General features: G+C 44.0%; 4 protein-coding genes across 5 annotated transcripts in view; 2 read left to right on the top strand and 2 right to left on the bottom strand.

Annotated features, from left to right (window-relative positions):
• Positions 1-16,281, bottom strand: part of LOC144697062 (uncharacterized) — a 464,933-nt gene that overhangs the window by 92,930 nt on the left and 355,722 nt on the right. The gene's annotated exons all lie outside the window — the stretch shown is intronic.
• Positions 1-16,281, top strand: part of LOC144697259 (uncharacterized) — a 488,548-nt gene that overhangs the window by 409,898 nt on the left and 62,369 nt on the right. The gene's annotated exons all lie outside the window — the stretch shown is intronic.
• Positions 1-16,281, top strand: part of LOC144696985 (uncharacterized) — a 59,199-nt gene that overhangs the window by 26,135 nt on the left and 16,783 nt on the right. Inside the window, exons 1-2 of one of the 2 annotated variants that reach the window (XM_078568724.1) lie at positions 6,207-6,356; positions 9,907-10,053. The exons of the other annotated variant lie outside the window; for it this stretch is intronic. The gene's annotated coding sequence lies outside the window, so the exon portion shown is untranslated. Of the gene's footprint in view, positions 1-6,206; positions 6,357-9,906; positions 10,054-16,281 lie in introns of those variants that run through there. 2 annotated transcript variants of the gene reach the window in all.
• Positions 3,253-5,276, bottom strand: LOC144696934 (uncharacterized). Its single transcript, XM_078568655.1, has 2 exons — positions 4,393-5,276; positions 3,253-4,309 (listed from the first exon to the last, which is right to left on the bottom strand). Exons 1-2 carry the CDS (start codon positions 5,274-5,276, stop codon positions 3,598-3,600), a joined length of 1,596 nt encoding a protein of 531 aa, XP_078424781.1. The 3' UTR covers positions 3,253-3,597.

The following is a 16,281-nucleotide window of genomic DNA, read 5'->3' as shown; positions in this document are numbered from 1 at the left end:
TCGCCTTTGAATCAGAGGGTTGTGGGTTCATGTCCCACTCCCGGAAACCAAGAACTGTGATTGTACTCAAAAGAGTTGCAATCTATGACTGTTGATAACTGGAAAGAGTATCCCTGTATCTTTAGAGGTGTCAGCTGTGGCTCAGTTCATAGCACCCTCGCCTTTGAATCTGTGGGTTCATGTCCCACTCCTGGAAAACCAAGAACTGTGATTGTACTCAAAGAGTTGCAATCTGTGACTGTTGATAACTTGAAAGAGTATAAACAGGGACAGGGTCTAGTGTACTATAAACCGGGACAGGGTCTAGTACAGTTCAAAATAATATTAAGAAATATTTGCATTTATATAGCTCATTTCATGATCACCAAATGTGTCAAAAAACTTTACACCTAATTAAGTACTTTCGAATTGTTAGTAATGTTACTAGTACAGGGCCTCATGTAATACAGGTGGATATAATTAGAGACATGGTCAAATAACTGAGACGGTCTAATGAAACATAAACAGAAACATGGTCTAGTTTGTAACAACTGAGACAGCATCAAAGGGCACAAATAACAGAGTCATGTACAATATAAATAGAATCATGGTCAAGTCTGGTGATAATCAGAGAGGATCGACTGCAGTAATGTCTTGAATATAGCTTCAAATAGTAATCAACACCTATTCAGGCCTAATCAGGCTTCAGGTGATTGATAGTTAACTGTCACACAGTCAGGTGAGTCAGCTGCCTTAGCAACCTTTTAACTAGACTACTGGACTCAGAGAAATTAAAGAGAAAGACTTGCCAGTTCAATTCCTACTGTGCAGCAAATTGCCAAGACCCACACTCACTCTAGCTGTGTCTCACTCAGGATGAGGTCTCTCCCCTGCTCGTGTGCTTCTAATAGTCCCTTTCTTAAATAGAGATAAGGTGAGCTGAGATGACTCACACTAATTAAGCTTCAAATAGTAATTCAGGTCCTGATCAGACAAGGTTTGATCAGAGACAGTCAGCATGGCTTTGTCAGAGGGAAGTCATGCCTAACAAATTTGATTGAAAGTTTTGAGGTGATGACCAGGTGTGTAGATGAGGGTAGTGCAGTTTATGTAGTTTATATAGATTTCAGTAAATCCTTTGACAAGGTCCCACATGGGAGACTTATAAAGAAGGCAAATGCACATGGGATACAGGGTAATTTGATAAGGTGGATTCAAAATGGGCTTAGTTGTAGGAGACAGAGGATGATGACAGAAGGTTGCTTTCGTGACTGGAAGCCAGTGTCCAGTGGCGTATCACAGGGATCTGTGCTGGGTCCCCTATTATTCATCATTTATATAAACGACATAGATGACTACATGGGGGGTAGGATTAGTAAGTTTGCGGATGACACAAAGCTTGGCCGGGTGATTAACAGTGAGGTTGAGTGTCTTGGGCTACAGGAAGATATAGACAGGATGGGCAGATAAGTGGCAGATGGAATTTAACCCTGAAAAGTGTGAGGTGATACACTTTGGAAGGAGTAATTTAACAAGGAGGCCACAGCTGGAGTACTGTGTGCAGTTCTGGTGGCCACATTATAGGAAGGATGTGATTGCTCTGGAGAGGGTGCAGAGGAGATTCACCAGGATGTTGCCTGGGATGAAACATTTAAGTTATGAAGAGAGGTTGGACAGACTTAGGTTGTTTTCGTTGGAGCAGAGAAGACTGAGGGGGGGACCTGATGGAGGTGCACAAGATTATGAGGGGCATGGACAGGGTGGATAGGAAGCAGCTATCCCACTTAGTTGAAGGGTCAGTCACGAGGGGGCATAAGTTCAAGGTGAGGGGCAGGAGGTTTAGGGTGGATGTGAGACAAAACTTTTTTACCCAGAGGGTGGTGATGGTCTGAAATGCACTGCCTGGGAGGCTGGTGGAGGCGGGTTGCCTCACATCCTTTAAAAAGTACCTGCATGAGCACTTGGTACGTCATGACATTCAAGGCTATAGACCAAGTGCTGGTAAATGGGATTAGGTAGGTAGGTAGGTCAGGTGTTTCTCACGTGTTGGTGCAGACTCGATAGGCCGTAGGGCATCTTCTGCACTATGATTCTGATTCATATGTATTTCAGTAGTCATCCTCGTAAATCTTCTCTGCTCCCTTGCCAGTTTCTCTCTCTCCTTTTTTATAAAATGGTGACCAGATTACACTCTTTATTCTCAAGTGTGGTCTAACCAAGGTTCCAGACAGCCTTAGCAGAACCTCCCAACTTTCCAATTCCATTCCTTGCGAAATAAAACCTAGTACTTGGTTTTCTCTTTTTATGGTCTTGCTCTGATTGCTGTATTTATACTTGAAGATCTCTTTGTTCCTCTACCCCACCCAGACTCAGATCTTCCAACTAATAAGTGACCTGCTTATACTTCTGACCAAAATCTGCTACCTCAGATTTATCTGTGTTCAATTTCATTTGCCCCATTCTCCCCACCTCTGATCTAACAAGCTGCGCTACACTGGAGATAGTTATATTTAACTTGTTCACTACATTCATGATGACTCTGCTCAAACCGTAACCACAAGGATATCTGTGCATTGCTCTGAGTGTGAGCACAAGGCTGTGTCACTATCACACACAGATACCGTTTCCTTGGTTCACATCGCCATACAAAGACCAGCTCTTTACACATCCCCTTTCTACACAATTGCAGCAGACATCACCAAGGATGTGAGGCTCATTAATATTCACCCACATTTCATAACAGCAAAGGTTCCACTGGGACAAAGGTTCAGGCATTTTCCATTTCAGGTAAAACACAGAGAAAAGAAAGACTTGCATTTATGTAGCACCTTTCACCACCTCAGGGTGTCCCAAAGTGCTTTACATCAGGGAAATCCTTCTGAAGTGCAGTCACTGTTGTAATTTAGGAAACACATCACAATCAATTTGCACATAGCAAGCTCCCACAAACAGCAACATGATAATGACCAGATCATCTGTGTTTGTCACATTGGCTGAGGGATGAATATTGGCTGGGACATCAGGAATAACTCCCCTACTCTTCTTCAAAATAGAGGCCAGTGGATCTTTTACATCCTTCCGAGCAGCCAGATGCGGGCCTTGGTGTAATATTCTCAGTTGAAAGACAGCATCTCTGACAGTGAGGCACCCCCTCAGTACTGCACTGGAGAGTCAACCTCAGTTTTAGTGCTGAGTGGCTGAAGTGGAACTTGACCCCACAACCTTCTGCTTGAGAGGTGAGAGTGTTACTCACTGAGCTACATCTGACCCAGCAATACAGCCGCACACTGGCACCTTAACACTGTCTCATCAGCCACAGTGTTTCATTAAATACATTTACTGAGTGGATTTCAATTTTAGCCAGGTTTGCAGACGTGATGCTCCATTCACACATCGAAGGTGAGAGAGATGCTGTGGGACACACACCAAGTTCAGGAGCTGAAACTGATTAACAGGTTGAGTTTTGTGTTTAGTGATCCTGAGTGTTTTACAGATGCCTTCCCTGGATTCCAAGGCTAAGAAAGACAATCTGGAAGGTATGGGGAGCTGGGACTTTTCCATGAGAGTAACTGAAGGTAGGAGAACTTAAATCCTCTAGAGGTAGAAAGGAGAAAATGTTCAGTCCTGGACGTAATTCTCAGCAGCAAAATCAAGAAAATCCAACTTTGCCAGTGACCTGTGAACTCGCTGGTGTCTCAGTAGGTGGTGTGAACAAGTAAATCCCTTCCCACACTCGGAGCAGGTAAACGGCCTCTCCCCAGTGTGAATTTGCTGGTGTGTCAGGAGGGTGCCTGAGTGAGCAAATCCCTTCCCACAATCAGAGCAGGTGAACGGCCTCTCCCCAGTGTGAATTCGCTGGTGTAAAGTGAGTTGAGATGATTTCCTGAACCCAGTCCTGCAGTGAGGGCACCTGAACGGTCTTTTCTCAGTGTGAACGCGTTGATGGTACATCAGTTCTCCTGACGTTTTATAGCACTTCCCGCAGTCAGAGCATTTAAAAGGTCTCTCCTCAGTATGAATGCGCTGGTGTCTCAGCAGGTGGGATGACTGAGTGAATCTCTTCCCACACTCAGAGCAGAGGAACGTCCTAACCCCACTGTGAATTCGCCGGTGTCTCAGCAGGTTGGCTAACAGAGTGAATCCCTTCCCACACTCAGAGCAGGTGAATGGCCTCTCCCCAGAGTGAGTGCACTGGTGTTTCACCAGATCAGATGAATGCATAAATGTTTTCCCACACTCGGAGCAGAGGAATGGCCTCTCCCCAGTGTGAATACGCTGGTGTCTCAGCAGGTCATTGCTTCTTGTAAAGGTCTTCTCACATTCAGAACATTAAAAGTTCTCTTATTAGAGTGAACATGTTGGTGTTCAGTGAATTGGGTTGATTCAGGAACTCTCTTGTCATACGTGGAATAGATGAACGGCCTCTCCCCAGTGTGACCTCGCTGGTGTCTCACCAGGTGGGATAACCATGTGAATCCCTGCCCACACTCAGAGCAGGTGAACGGTCTCTCCACTGTGTGAATTCGCTGGTGTGTCAGAAGGTGGAATGATCGAGTAAATGTCTTCCCACAGTCAGAGCAGGTGAATGGCCTCTCCCCGGTGTGAACCCGTTGGTGTGCCAGGAGGTTGGATGACCGAGTGAATCCATTCCCACACACGGAGCAGATGAAGGGTCTCTCCCCATTGTGAACACCCTCGTGCTTCAGAAGTTGGACTGAATGGGTGAAGCTCTCCCCACACACAGAGCAAGTGAATGGCCTGTCGTTGGTGTGAGTGTGCTGGTGTCTCAGCAGTTCACTGTGTCTTTTAAAGGTCTTCTCACACTCTGAGCATTTAAAATGTCTCTTATTGGAGTGAACAAGCTGGTGCTCAGTGTAATGGGAGGACTGAGCGAATCTCTTCCCACACTGGGAGCAGCTGAACAGCCTGTCCTTGGTGTGAACTTGCTGGTGCTCGGTGAGATGCACTGACTCGCTGAACGACTCCCCACAGTGAGCGCAGCTGAACAGCCTCTCGTGAGTGTGAAGGAGCTGGTGCTCCGCGAGGCGGGAGGACAGCCTGAACCTCTTCCCGCAGTGGGAGCAGCTGAAAGGTCTCTCTTCAGTGTGAACGCGCTGGTGTTGGACCAATTCCTCAGAGGTTTCAAGGCTTTTCGCAGGGTCAGAGCATTGAAGAGGCTCCTCATCAAAGTGATTGAGCTGGTGTGCCAGTAGGTTGGATGAACACATGAATTTCTTCCCACACATGGAGCAGGTGAACAGCCTCTCACTGTTGTGAACTCGCTGTCGTGTCAGCATGTTAACCAGCTGTATCAATCCCTTCACACAGGAGGAGCAGGTGAACAGCCTCTCACCGGTTTCCACCTGAGACAGTCAATTAAATCCTTCAGACATACAAATCTTCAGATCCAGATGAAATGAGAGACTGTCAGATTTTGGTGTAACGTTTGGTTTACTTTTCCTGACTACAAATCTTCCTCTTCTTTTTCCTGTAAAATAAGGTTACAAAGAATTACATATAACATACATTACATAAACAGGCTAATCGGTCTATCTAGTCTGTCTTGGAGTTTCTACTTCACAGGCGTCTCCTCCCATTCTGCCGACCTCATCTCAGCCTTTCAGTTTATCTTTCTAATCCCTTTCTTCTCTTGTTCTCATCTAGTTTACTTTCGAAAGCATCTAAGGGATTTGTCTCAACCACTTCCTGTAGTAGCGAGTTCCACATTCTAACAACTGTCTGAGGACAGAAATATCTCCCGTTTTCCTCTTGGATTTATTACTAATAAGAAGTGTAAACATTCTGTCCACATCTATCTGTCCAACCCAATCAGAATTTTAAAGACCTATGTCAGAGGAGTTTGAGTTTGCTGTGTGTAAATCCTCCCTTTCTAATCCGCTGTAAAAGGAGTTTCCAAAATCCATCCCTGTCAGTCCAGGATAGAAATGCCCAACATTCTCTCCTCCTGCTGACAGGGACAGTGATGACCGCGCATGCGCTCTGTTGCGCTTTGCCCCTGTAAAGATGGCGGCCGTTAACTGCGGCCTGTGACTGAGAACCGCGGCCCGCAGCTACCTCCCCGTTCGCTGCCACCTCGCGATATCTAGCTCCTTATTCCGACGTTGAGGCAGCCAGTGGGTATTTATAAACCTCCCCACCCACTCTGCCGTCTTTAATCCTCCCCATCCACCGGCTTCATTTACTCGCCTGGACTCGATATTTGTGATCAGCTTCGACCAGTTCCTGGTGCGGCCTCGACTGCGCATGCTCTACTCAGCGCCCGCAAAGCGCATGTTCGAGTCACACCCGGTATTGCGCCTGCGCAATAAGCTCCTGCAGCGAGGATAGGGCACGTTCTGCCCCGCCGCGAATGCTGGGTAAGACTCCGGTCATTGAAGCATAATATTGTTGAATAGAAAATTATGTTTTGTGATCGAGTGGAGTCACAGGGCCAAAATATAATATTAAATCAATTGATACGGCAACCAAAGTGCACGGGTCCTCCACCATATTTCTATCCTGGGTGTAATTAATAGAAATTAATATTTTAACAGTTAGATGAAAACTCACTGGACTGTAAGTGCGTGGAGTTTTCCCAAGACACAAAACACTTAAGCTGCCTCTTGCTAGTCAGAATGCACTGATTGTGAATCAAATCATTTGAACTTTCAAAGTTGGTGGATTGTGAGGTGAGAAAACTAAATAATTCCTTTCTCATTCGGGAAATGTGTGAAAGGTCTCTCTGCACTGTGACTGTGCTGCTGTGTCGGTAAACGGGATGACCAACTGAATCCCTTCCCACCTTCAGCTGGTGATGATATTTTCATGCTGTGATCTTACCCATCACTTTACTCTTAGATAGGAATCTCAAACCCTTCCTGAAATGATAAAAGCAAAATACTGCAGATGCTGTAAATCTGAAACAAAAACAAAAAATGCTGGGAAAACTCAGCAGATCTAGCAGCATCTGTGGAGAAAGAAACAGAGTTAACTTTTTGAGCCCATATGACACTTCTTCAGAACTGACAAGAAGTGGAAATGTGATGAAATTTATACTGTTAAAGGGAGTGGGGTAGATGGAGCCCTCCCCCCACCCCCGTCAGCATTCCATAGGGACCGTTCCCTCCAGAACATCCTGGTCCACTCCTCCATCATCCCCAACACCTCATTCCCTTCCCATGGCACCTTCCTATGCAATTGCAGAAGGCGCAACAGCTGCCCCTTTACCTCCTCCCTACTCACTGTCCAAGGGCCCAAACACTCCTTTTAAGTGAAACACTGCTTCACTTGCACCTCCTTCAATTTGGCCTACTATATCCGCTGTTCCCAATGTGGTCTCTTCTACACCAGGGAGACCAAACGCAGGTTGGGTGATTGCTTTGCAGAGCACCCCTGGTCTGTCCTCAAGCATGAACCAGACCTTCCAGTCACTCGCCATTTCAACACCCCATCCTGTTCTCATTCCCACATCTCCATCCTTGGCCTGCTGCACTGTTCCCGTGAAGTCTAACGCAAACTGGAGGAACAACACCTCATCTTCTGATTAGGCACTTTACAGCCTTCTGAACTTAACATTGAGTTCAACAACTTCAGACTGTGAACTCTCTCCTCCATTCTCACCCCTTTTTTCTAATCCCCTTTTTTCTACATTCAGTTTTTTTCCCACGTTTTTGTTTTCATTTTTATTCATTTATCCATTATCCCCTTTTTTATGTCCCCCTTCTACCCCATTTTCTATCCTTTTTTCCCACCCCACCACACTCTACCCCCTCCCCAAACCCCATCCCCTACAGGGCCATCTTTTACTTGTTCCATGTTGTTCTTTCACACAATGCTACCCTTGTTCTGCTATTATCACATTCTGCTTTCTTATCTTTATGCCACTATCAGCAACTTTTTTTTTTTAGCACTAACTCCCTTTGTCCTTTAGTTCATGACATCTTTGTCAATCCTTCCTTTGTCCCCACCTATCACTGGCCTTCTATCCAGCTCCACCTGCCCCACCCCCTTTAACAGTGTAAATTTAATTACATTACCACTTTTCTTCAGCTCTGAAGAAGGGTCATACAGACTCGAAACGTTGACTCTGTTTCTCTCCCCACAGATGCTGCCGGACCTGCTGAGTTTTTCCAGCATTTTCTGCCTTCCTGCAATGAGTTCCACATACTCAGCCCTCTCCAGTTAAGGAAAAACAAAATAGTGCAGATGTTGGAAATCAGAAATAAAGCAGAAAATGCTGGAATTTTCAGCAGATCTGCTTGCGTATTGTGGAGAAGGAAACATAGTTTACATTTCAGGTCTGTGACCGTTCATCAGAACCGTACTGTGTGCATCACTCTGTTCTTCAATCCACTGAAACTGCCAGTGAAAACTGCCCTCCACTTCACAGGAAGTGCAAGGGACAAGTTTGTACGTGTGACCTAATGTACAATGTATGATGACATTTTTAAAAAGAGCCCATGTACCAATAGATATTTACATTAATTAACCAAACCTCTTAACCCTGAAGTCTGCTTAAATAATTCACCTCTTTAACAAAGACAGGACCATACAGCTCACACACACTCTGTCTCCAGATTTCTGGCTAAACGAGCTCCCCTGTCATTTTATAGATCTCTCTCTCTTTCTCTCTCTCTTTCTCTCTTCTATTCTGATCATATTGAACAAACACGGACCAGCCTTTGAACTGCCATTTCTTGAAGTGTCCTGGCAATTTCTAAAGTCCAGAATTTTAATAACCTTACCCTAACAATTTTAATCTTTCCCAAAGTAAAAATTACCTCTAAAATATTGATATGAAGCATGAACAAGATGGTTATGAAAATATTTCTATGCTTTCATTGTTTCAGTGCTTCAAAATGGTGATTGTTTTCTTGTCTGACTGTGTGTGTTTGTTCAATGAAATGTTTGTAAAAGGTAACGGTGGAGAAAGATTGAGAGTTTTCAGTGTATGAAAGAAGTGAAATGGATCAACAAAGAAGGAACACATTTCCAACCAGAGTAGAAATAGATGACAGATACAGAATGGCTGTCCCACCTTTAGTTTCTTCACTAGTTCCATTACTCTCACTTTTGCCTTGCATCATCATCCTTTTGTTATTTAATCTCTCCTGCCTTACAACTGATCACAAACCTTCTCTTCAGTTATTTACCCCTCCCCCTTTCTCTGACTGTGCATTTGTTTAAAAAATCTATTGTGTGTCTTTTTTTCCAGTTCTGATGGAAGTTCAGTGTCTTGAACCATTAACTGTTTCTCTCTCCACAGACTCAGTCTGACCCGCTCAGTATTCCCAACATTTCCTTTTTGTGAATTGGACTGAGAGATGTATGGTCAGCTCCCCTTGGTTGCGGATGTTTGACACTAATTTCCATAGTGCAGTGGGCAGAATGTTTGCTTTACATGTGAAATTCCTGCTTTGAGCCAACGTGGAAACTTTGTGTTTCAATTGCTAAGAGCAGATGATCAGGTCACTGGACTAATAATCCAGAAGTGCGGACACAGGTTCAAATCCCACCATGGCAGTGGGTGAAATTTAAATTCAATTCATCAATAAGTCTGAAATTGAAGACTAGTCTCAGTAATGGTGACCATGAAGCTATCATCGATTGTCATAAAAACCCACCTGGTTCTCGAATTTCCTTTAGAGGAGGAAATCTGCTGTCCTTACCTGGTCTGGCCTACTTGTGACTCCCGGCCCACGGTGATGTGGTTGACTTTTAACTGCCTTCTAAAATAGTTGATCAAGCCACTAAGTTCAATGGAAATTAAACTTTGGTCATAACTGCTGGTCTTGACAGTGACCCCCACATCCCATCAACCTATATAAAAAAATGATCAATTAACATTTTGTTCAATTTGTTTTTGAACAGCGTGACAATAACTGTTGCCTCATTCTTTAATGGATCCTACTTTAACTTCTTAAACAGGTCACGTTAAGTGAGAGAAAACTGATCCACAGTGACCCAAAAATAAAATACTGCAGAGGCTGCAAATTTGAACTCAAAAGATATTGTTGGAAACACTCAGCGGGTCAAACGGCCTCTGTGGAGAGGACAACAGCATCAATGCTTAAGGTGAGTGAACCTTTATCGAAAGTTGAAGAATTTAGAGATGTAATAGTTCACAAACAAGTACAGAGTCAAGGATAAGAGGTAAAGAGGAGGAATGAACATTGTTGATGGAAGGCAGGAGTTATTAAATGATAAAGGGGGGATAATCCAAGATAAAATTATGTGATGAGACAATAAACTAATGGGACAAGTGAACAAATAAAAGACAAGTCCAGAATAGGCATAAATAGTAATAGCAGAATCATTACCAGCACCTACCTTCTGAAAAAATGGGAGTGATGATTATGATCAGTACAGGAGGCTGAGGACTGAGAGGTCAGACCAGGCGTGGGGTAGAGAATTAAAATAGCAAATGACCAGATGCTCAGGAATATATTTGAACACTTAATGGTTATGTTCCACAAAGCAGTTGCCCAATCTTGATTTAGTCACCTTAGTGTGGAGGGGATCACATCATAAGCAGTGAATACACAATCCTAAATTGAAAGAAGTGCAAGTAATTTGCTTTATCACTTGGAAAGTGTATTTGGGGTCCTAGAACGTGGGAACTGAGGAGGTGAAAGGGTGGTTGTTGCATCTGCACTGGAATGCACTGGAATAATGCCAAAACTGCAAGGTTATATCTATCAAGAAAGATTGAACAAGCTAGAGATGTTCTCCCTGGTAAAGAGAGTGACAGATGACCTGATCGAGTTTTTAAGATTATAAAAGGGATTGACAAGGCAGACAAGTGGAATATGTTTCCAGTTGCAGATGGATGAGAATAAATATAAGTTCATCATCAATAAACTAATGTGCAATTCTGGAGAAACTTCTTCAACAGGAGATAAAAACAGAAAACGCTTCTAATCCTCACCATGTCTGGCGGCATTTGTGGATTGGGAAACATGATTAACATTTCATTGAAAGGTTGCAGACCTGAAATGTAAATTACATTTCTCCTCTGCAGGTGTTATCAGGTCTGCTTGAAATTTCAGAATTGTCTGTTTTTATTTCCGATTTACAGCATCGACAGTATTTTTTTACTGGGAGCATGTTGAGAATCTGGAATTCATCACCGGAAGGGTTTGAGATCCTTGTCTGAGCTGGAAACTGATGGGTCAATTCACACCCATGAATGGATTGTTCACTAGCTGAATGTGGAAATGGATTCATTCAGTTATTCCATTTACTGACACAGCAGCACAGTCACTCCGGAGAGAGACCATTCAGATACAACACTTGTGCAATGGGATTTATTCAGTTTGCCCAACTGTTCACACCACAACTTTAAAAGTTCAAGGGATTTTATCCACTTGTCTCTTACAGGCAAGACATGGTTTAAATGTTCCGTGAATGGGGAAGAAAAATTACTTGCTCACCCACCAGCTGCTGAGACTCCAGTGAGTTCACACTTAATTGTAGTGGTTTGTTCTGTTGTTAATTATACCCAGGACAGAATTATGATGGAGGGCCACTTTGTTTGCTGTATCAATTAATTTAATAGCTTTATATCTTGGCCCCATGGCTCCATCGTAGTCCGATCACAAATCATAATTTTTTATTCAACAATGTCGTGTTTTAATGGTGCGGATCTTACCCAGCATCCATGACGATACAGAATGTGCCCTGTCCTCACTAGAGGAAACCATGGCGCAGGCGCAGTGGTGGGTTGTGAATGGTGCGTGCGCACTCTGCGTGCTGGAGCGACAGTAAGGCGGTCGTCTTGACTCCGCAACCGGTGAACAACGGCTGATTATAGGTGGGTAATGGAGGGGGCGGAATGGGCGGGAAGGCCTCATAAACACCCAGTGGATGCCTGGAACAAAATTAAGAATCTACCAATCCCGCATTTAGTCCATGCGGGGCTGAACCTGATGACAGGTGCGCGTTAACGGCCGCCATCTTTATAGGGGCCAATGTTCAGCGGGGCGCATGCGCAGTCATCCCCGTCAGCAGGAGGAGAGAATGTTGTGAATTTCTATCCTGGACTGATAGGGATGGATTTTGGAAACTCCTTTTACAGGGGGTTAGAAGGAGAGGATTTACTTTTGGGTGGTGGAGGTTGAAGGTTTTGTCAAAGTTCTGATCAGGTTGATGATACATAAAATCTCCCCCTCTCGCTGTCTCCCTACCCCTATCGAGGCCAGGGCCTTGTGTAGGTTCAGATTGACTGGCAGATTATCCTAATCTGAATATCATATAATTTTGAACATGGAAGGAAAAAGCAGCGTTTACAACAGGGAGAAGTTGTACATATGTGCTTTCTGTGGATGAGAATTCCGCCAATCATCTAGCTTGTCGAGCCACAAGCGCAGTCACACTGGGGAGAAACTATAAATGTGGTAACTGTGCGAAACTTCTGGCTTAGTTGTAGAAATACAAAATCCCTCTCCTTCACCATTCCCTCTCTCCCTTTCTCTCAATCTTCCCATAGAGTCTTGTGTAGGGTAACTCGATGGTAGGTTCCCTTCCCTGAAGGACATTAGTGAACCATAAGTCCATAAGACATAGGAGCAGAAATTAGGCCATTCGGCCCATCGAGTCTGCTCCACCATTCAATCATGGCTGATAAGTTTCTCAACCCCATTCTCCCGCCTTCTCCCCATAACCTTTGATCCCCTTACCAATCAAGAACCTATCTATCTCGGTCTTAAATACACTCAATGACCTGGCCTCCACAGCCTTCTGTGGCAATGAATTCCATAGATTCACCACTCTCTGGCTAAAAAAGTTTCTCCTCATCTCTGTTCTAAAAGGTCTTCCCTTTACTCTGAGGCTGTGTCCTCGGGTCCTAGTCTCTCCTACTCATGGAAACATCTTCCCCACGTCCACTCTATCTAGGTCTTTCAGTATTCTGTAAGTTTCAATCAGATCCCCCCATATCCTTCTAAACTCCATCGAGAAAAGACCCAGAGTCCTTAACTGTTCCTCATATGTTAAGCCTTTCATTCCTGGGATCGTTCTCATGAGCCTCCTCTGGACCCTCTCCAGGGCCAGCACATCCTTCCTGAGATACGGGGCCCAAAATTGCTCACAATATTCTAAATGTGGTCTGACCAGAGCCTTATATAGCCTCAGCAGCACAACCTTGCTTTTATATTCTAGTCCTCTCGAAATAAATGCCAACATTGCATTTGCCTTCCTAACTACCGACTCAACCTGCAAGTTAACCTTAAGAGAATCCTGGGCTAGGACTCCCAAGTCCCTTTGCACTCCAGATTTCTGAATTCTCTCCCCATTTAGAAAATAGTCCATGCCTCTATTCTTCCTACCAAAGTGCATGACCTCACACTTCCCCATGTTGTATTCCATCTGCCACTTCTTTGCCCATTCTCCTAACCTGTCCAACCTGAACTAGTTGGAGTTTCACAACAATCAAGCAGTTTTCATGGTCACTTTTCCCAAGTGCCAGCCCACAAATTACCAGATTCATTCGGCCCAATTTCACAATCTGCCTTTGTGTTTTAATGGGTTCTCTCTTACTCCCCTTTTCTGTTTTAAATCATTTTTACAGGATATTAGAAGGGGAGAACTTGCAGTTGCGAAACTCAAACTCAACATCACATGAGGATCTAATGCAGTCACCCAATTTATTATAAACTGAATATCATTAGATTTTGAACACGGAAGTTGAAAACACCATTCACAGTTGGGAGGAACCATACATGTGTTCTGTGTGTGGACGAGGCTTCAGCTGATCATCTGGCTGAAGCGTGGGAAGGGATTCACTCTGTCATGCAACCTGTTGGCTCACCAGCGACTTCACACTGACAAGAGACCTTTTAAATACCAGACTGCGGGAAGTGCTATACAAGTTCTAGGGAACTAATGCGCCATCAATGTGTTCACCATGATGAGAGACTGTTCAGGTGCTCTCACTGCTGGACTGGGTTCAGGCAATTATCTGACCTCACTGTACACCAACGAATTCACACTGGAGAGAGGCCATTCACCTGCACAGACCGGGGAAAGGGATTCGCTCAGCCATTACGCCTGCTAACACACCAGCGAGTTCACACTGGATAGAGGCCGTTCACCTGCTCCGTATGTAAGAAGGGGTTTTCTCACTTATCCACCCTGCTGAGACACCAGCGAGCTCACAAGTAACTACTCTGATTGGACTTTGCTGTTAATCCATTTGTCCATTGGGGTCTGTTTCTGATAATAAAGTCCAGCCCAGTTACAGTGATTAATATTCTGGACAAAAGTCAAATCAGCTTTTTGTTGAATGCACAGTGTGTTGGATCTTGTTAATATCTCTAACTCAAGTTAGTTTCTTTTGAAGGGCCCTCCCTCTCCCCTGTCTGCTTCATCCTCACCTCCAAAATGACCAAGGAGCCTTGAGTTCTTTGAGGATGTAATAAGCAGGGTGGATAAAGGGGAACCAGTAGATGGAGTGTGTTTGGATTTCCAAAAGGCCTTCAATGAATTGTCACACTAAAGGTTACTGCACAAGATAAGAGTTCATGGTGTTGGGGGTGATATATTAGCATGGATAGAGGATTGGCTAACTAACAGGAAAGATCGAGTTGGGATAAATGGGCCATTTTCCAGTTGGCAATCTGCAACCAGTGGAGTGCCACAGGGATCAGTGTTGGCGCCTCAACTATTTAGGATCTATACAAATGACTTGGCTGAAGGGGCCAATTGTATTGTAGCTAAATTTTCTAATGATACAAAGATAGGTAGGAAAGCAAGTTGTGAGGAGAATGCAAAGAGTCTGCAAAAGGATATAGAGAGGCTAAGAGAGTAGGCAAAAATTGGCAGATGGAGTATAATGTAGTAAAATGTGAGGATGTCCACTTTGGCAGGAAGAATAGAAAAGCAAAATATTATTGAAATAGAGAGAGGCTGCAGTACAGAGGGATCTAGGTGTCCTTGTATATGAATCACAAAAAGTTAACATTCAGGTATAGCAAGTGATTAGGAAGGCAAATGGGATGTTGGCCTTTATTGCAAGGAGGATGGAGTATAAAAGTAGGATAATCTTGCTAATACTGTACAAGGAATTGGTAGGACTGCATCTAGAGTACTGTGTACAGTTTTTGTCCCCTTACTCAAGGAGGGATATACTTGCACTGGAAGCAGTTCAGAGAAGGTTCACTGGGCTGATTCCTGGGATGAAGGTGCTGTCTCATGAGGAAAGGTTGGGCCTGTATCCATTGGAGCTGAGAAGAATGAGAGGTGATCTTATTGAGACATACAAGATTCTGAGGGGTTTTGACAGGGTAGATGCTGAGAATATGTTTCCTCTTGTGAGGGAATTGAGAATTAAGGGACACTGCTCTCTATCTCACTACCAAGCACACGGCCTTATTTTTGTATCATCTGCAAATTTGTTATTCACATCCCTACATTTAAGTCTGAATCAATGGTATAAACCACGAATAAAGGACCCAGTACTGAGCCCTGTGAAACCCCACTGGAAACAGCCTTCCAATCATAAAAAAAACACCCATCGACCGTCATTCATCGCTTCCTGCCATTGAGCCTATTTTGGATCCAACTTGCATCTTGCTCTGGGGTTCCTTGACTTTTTATTTTTCTGCCCAGCCTGCCATGTGGGATGTTGTAGATATAGGTGTTTCCACTTGTGGGTGAATCCAAAACCAGGGGCCAGAAGTACAAGATAGTTAATGATAAATCCAATAGGGAAATAAGGAGAAATGTGTTTACTCAGAGTGGTTCGAAAGTGAACTCACTACCACAAGGAGCAGTTGTGGCAAAAAGCTGAGATAATTTCAAAAGTAAACTAGACGAGTACATGAGAGAAAAAGGAATAGAAAAATAAAGTGAAAGACTGAGCTGAGGTAGATGGAATGGAATGAGAAGCATGTGGAGTATAAAGACCAGCAGAGACTAGTTGGGCCAAATGGCCTGTTTCTATTCTGTATATTCTGTGTAATTCTATGTAAACTTTTTTTTACAGGGTGTTAGGAGGGGAAGATTTACAGATGGGAAACTAAAACCAATTATCAAGATCTGACAGAGTCACTTGATTCATCAGGACCTGAATATCATTGGTCTCTGAACATGGAAGGAGAAACATTTGTCCATGTGAAGAGATTTCAAACATCAGTGTGACTGGAAAAGCAGCAAGACGCACACACCCGAGTGAGATTGTTCCAGTACACGGCCTGAAAAGAATCACACCATTCACAGCGAGGAGAAAATGTACAAGTGTTGTGTGTGTGGAGGATGCTTCAATTGATCTTCCAAGTTGGAGAGACAGAAGGACACCAGCACCAT

Source organism: Cetorhinus maximus, chromosome 23 (genome assembly GCF_964194155.1).
Source record: "Cetorhinus maximus chromosome 23, sCetMax3.hap1.1, whole genome shotgun sequence".
Classification (NCBI taxonomy): Eukaryota; Metazoa; Chordata; class Chondrichthyes; order Lamniformes; family Cetorhinidae; genus Cetorhinus; species Cetorhinus maximus.
Note: the sequence above shows the minus strand (reverse complement) of the source record. Positions and strands in the feature narration are given on the sequence as shown.

Excerpts from the sequence above, each read along its gene's own strand:
- LOC144696934 (XM_078568655.1), bottom strand. The coding sequence starts at position 5,276 with ATGCTGACACGACAGCGAGTTCACAACAGTGAGAGGCTGTTCACCTGC. Across the intron at positions 4,310-4,392 it reads ACTGGGGAGAGGCCGTTCAT|ATGTTCTGAATGTGAGAAGA; the intron begins CTATTCCACGTA and ends AGAGAACTTTTA.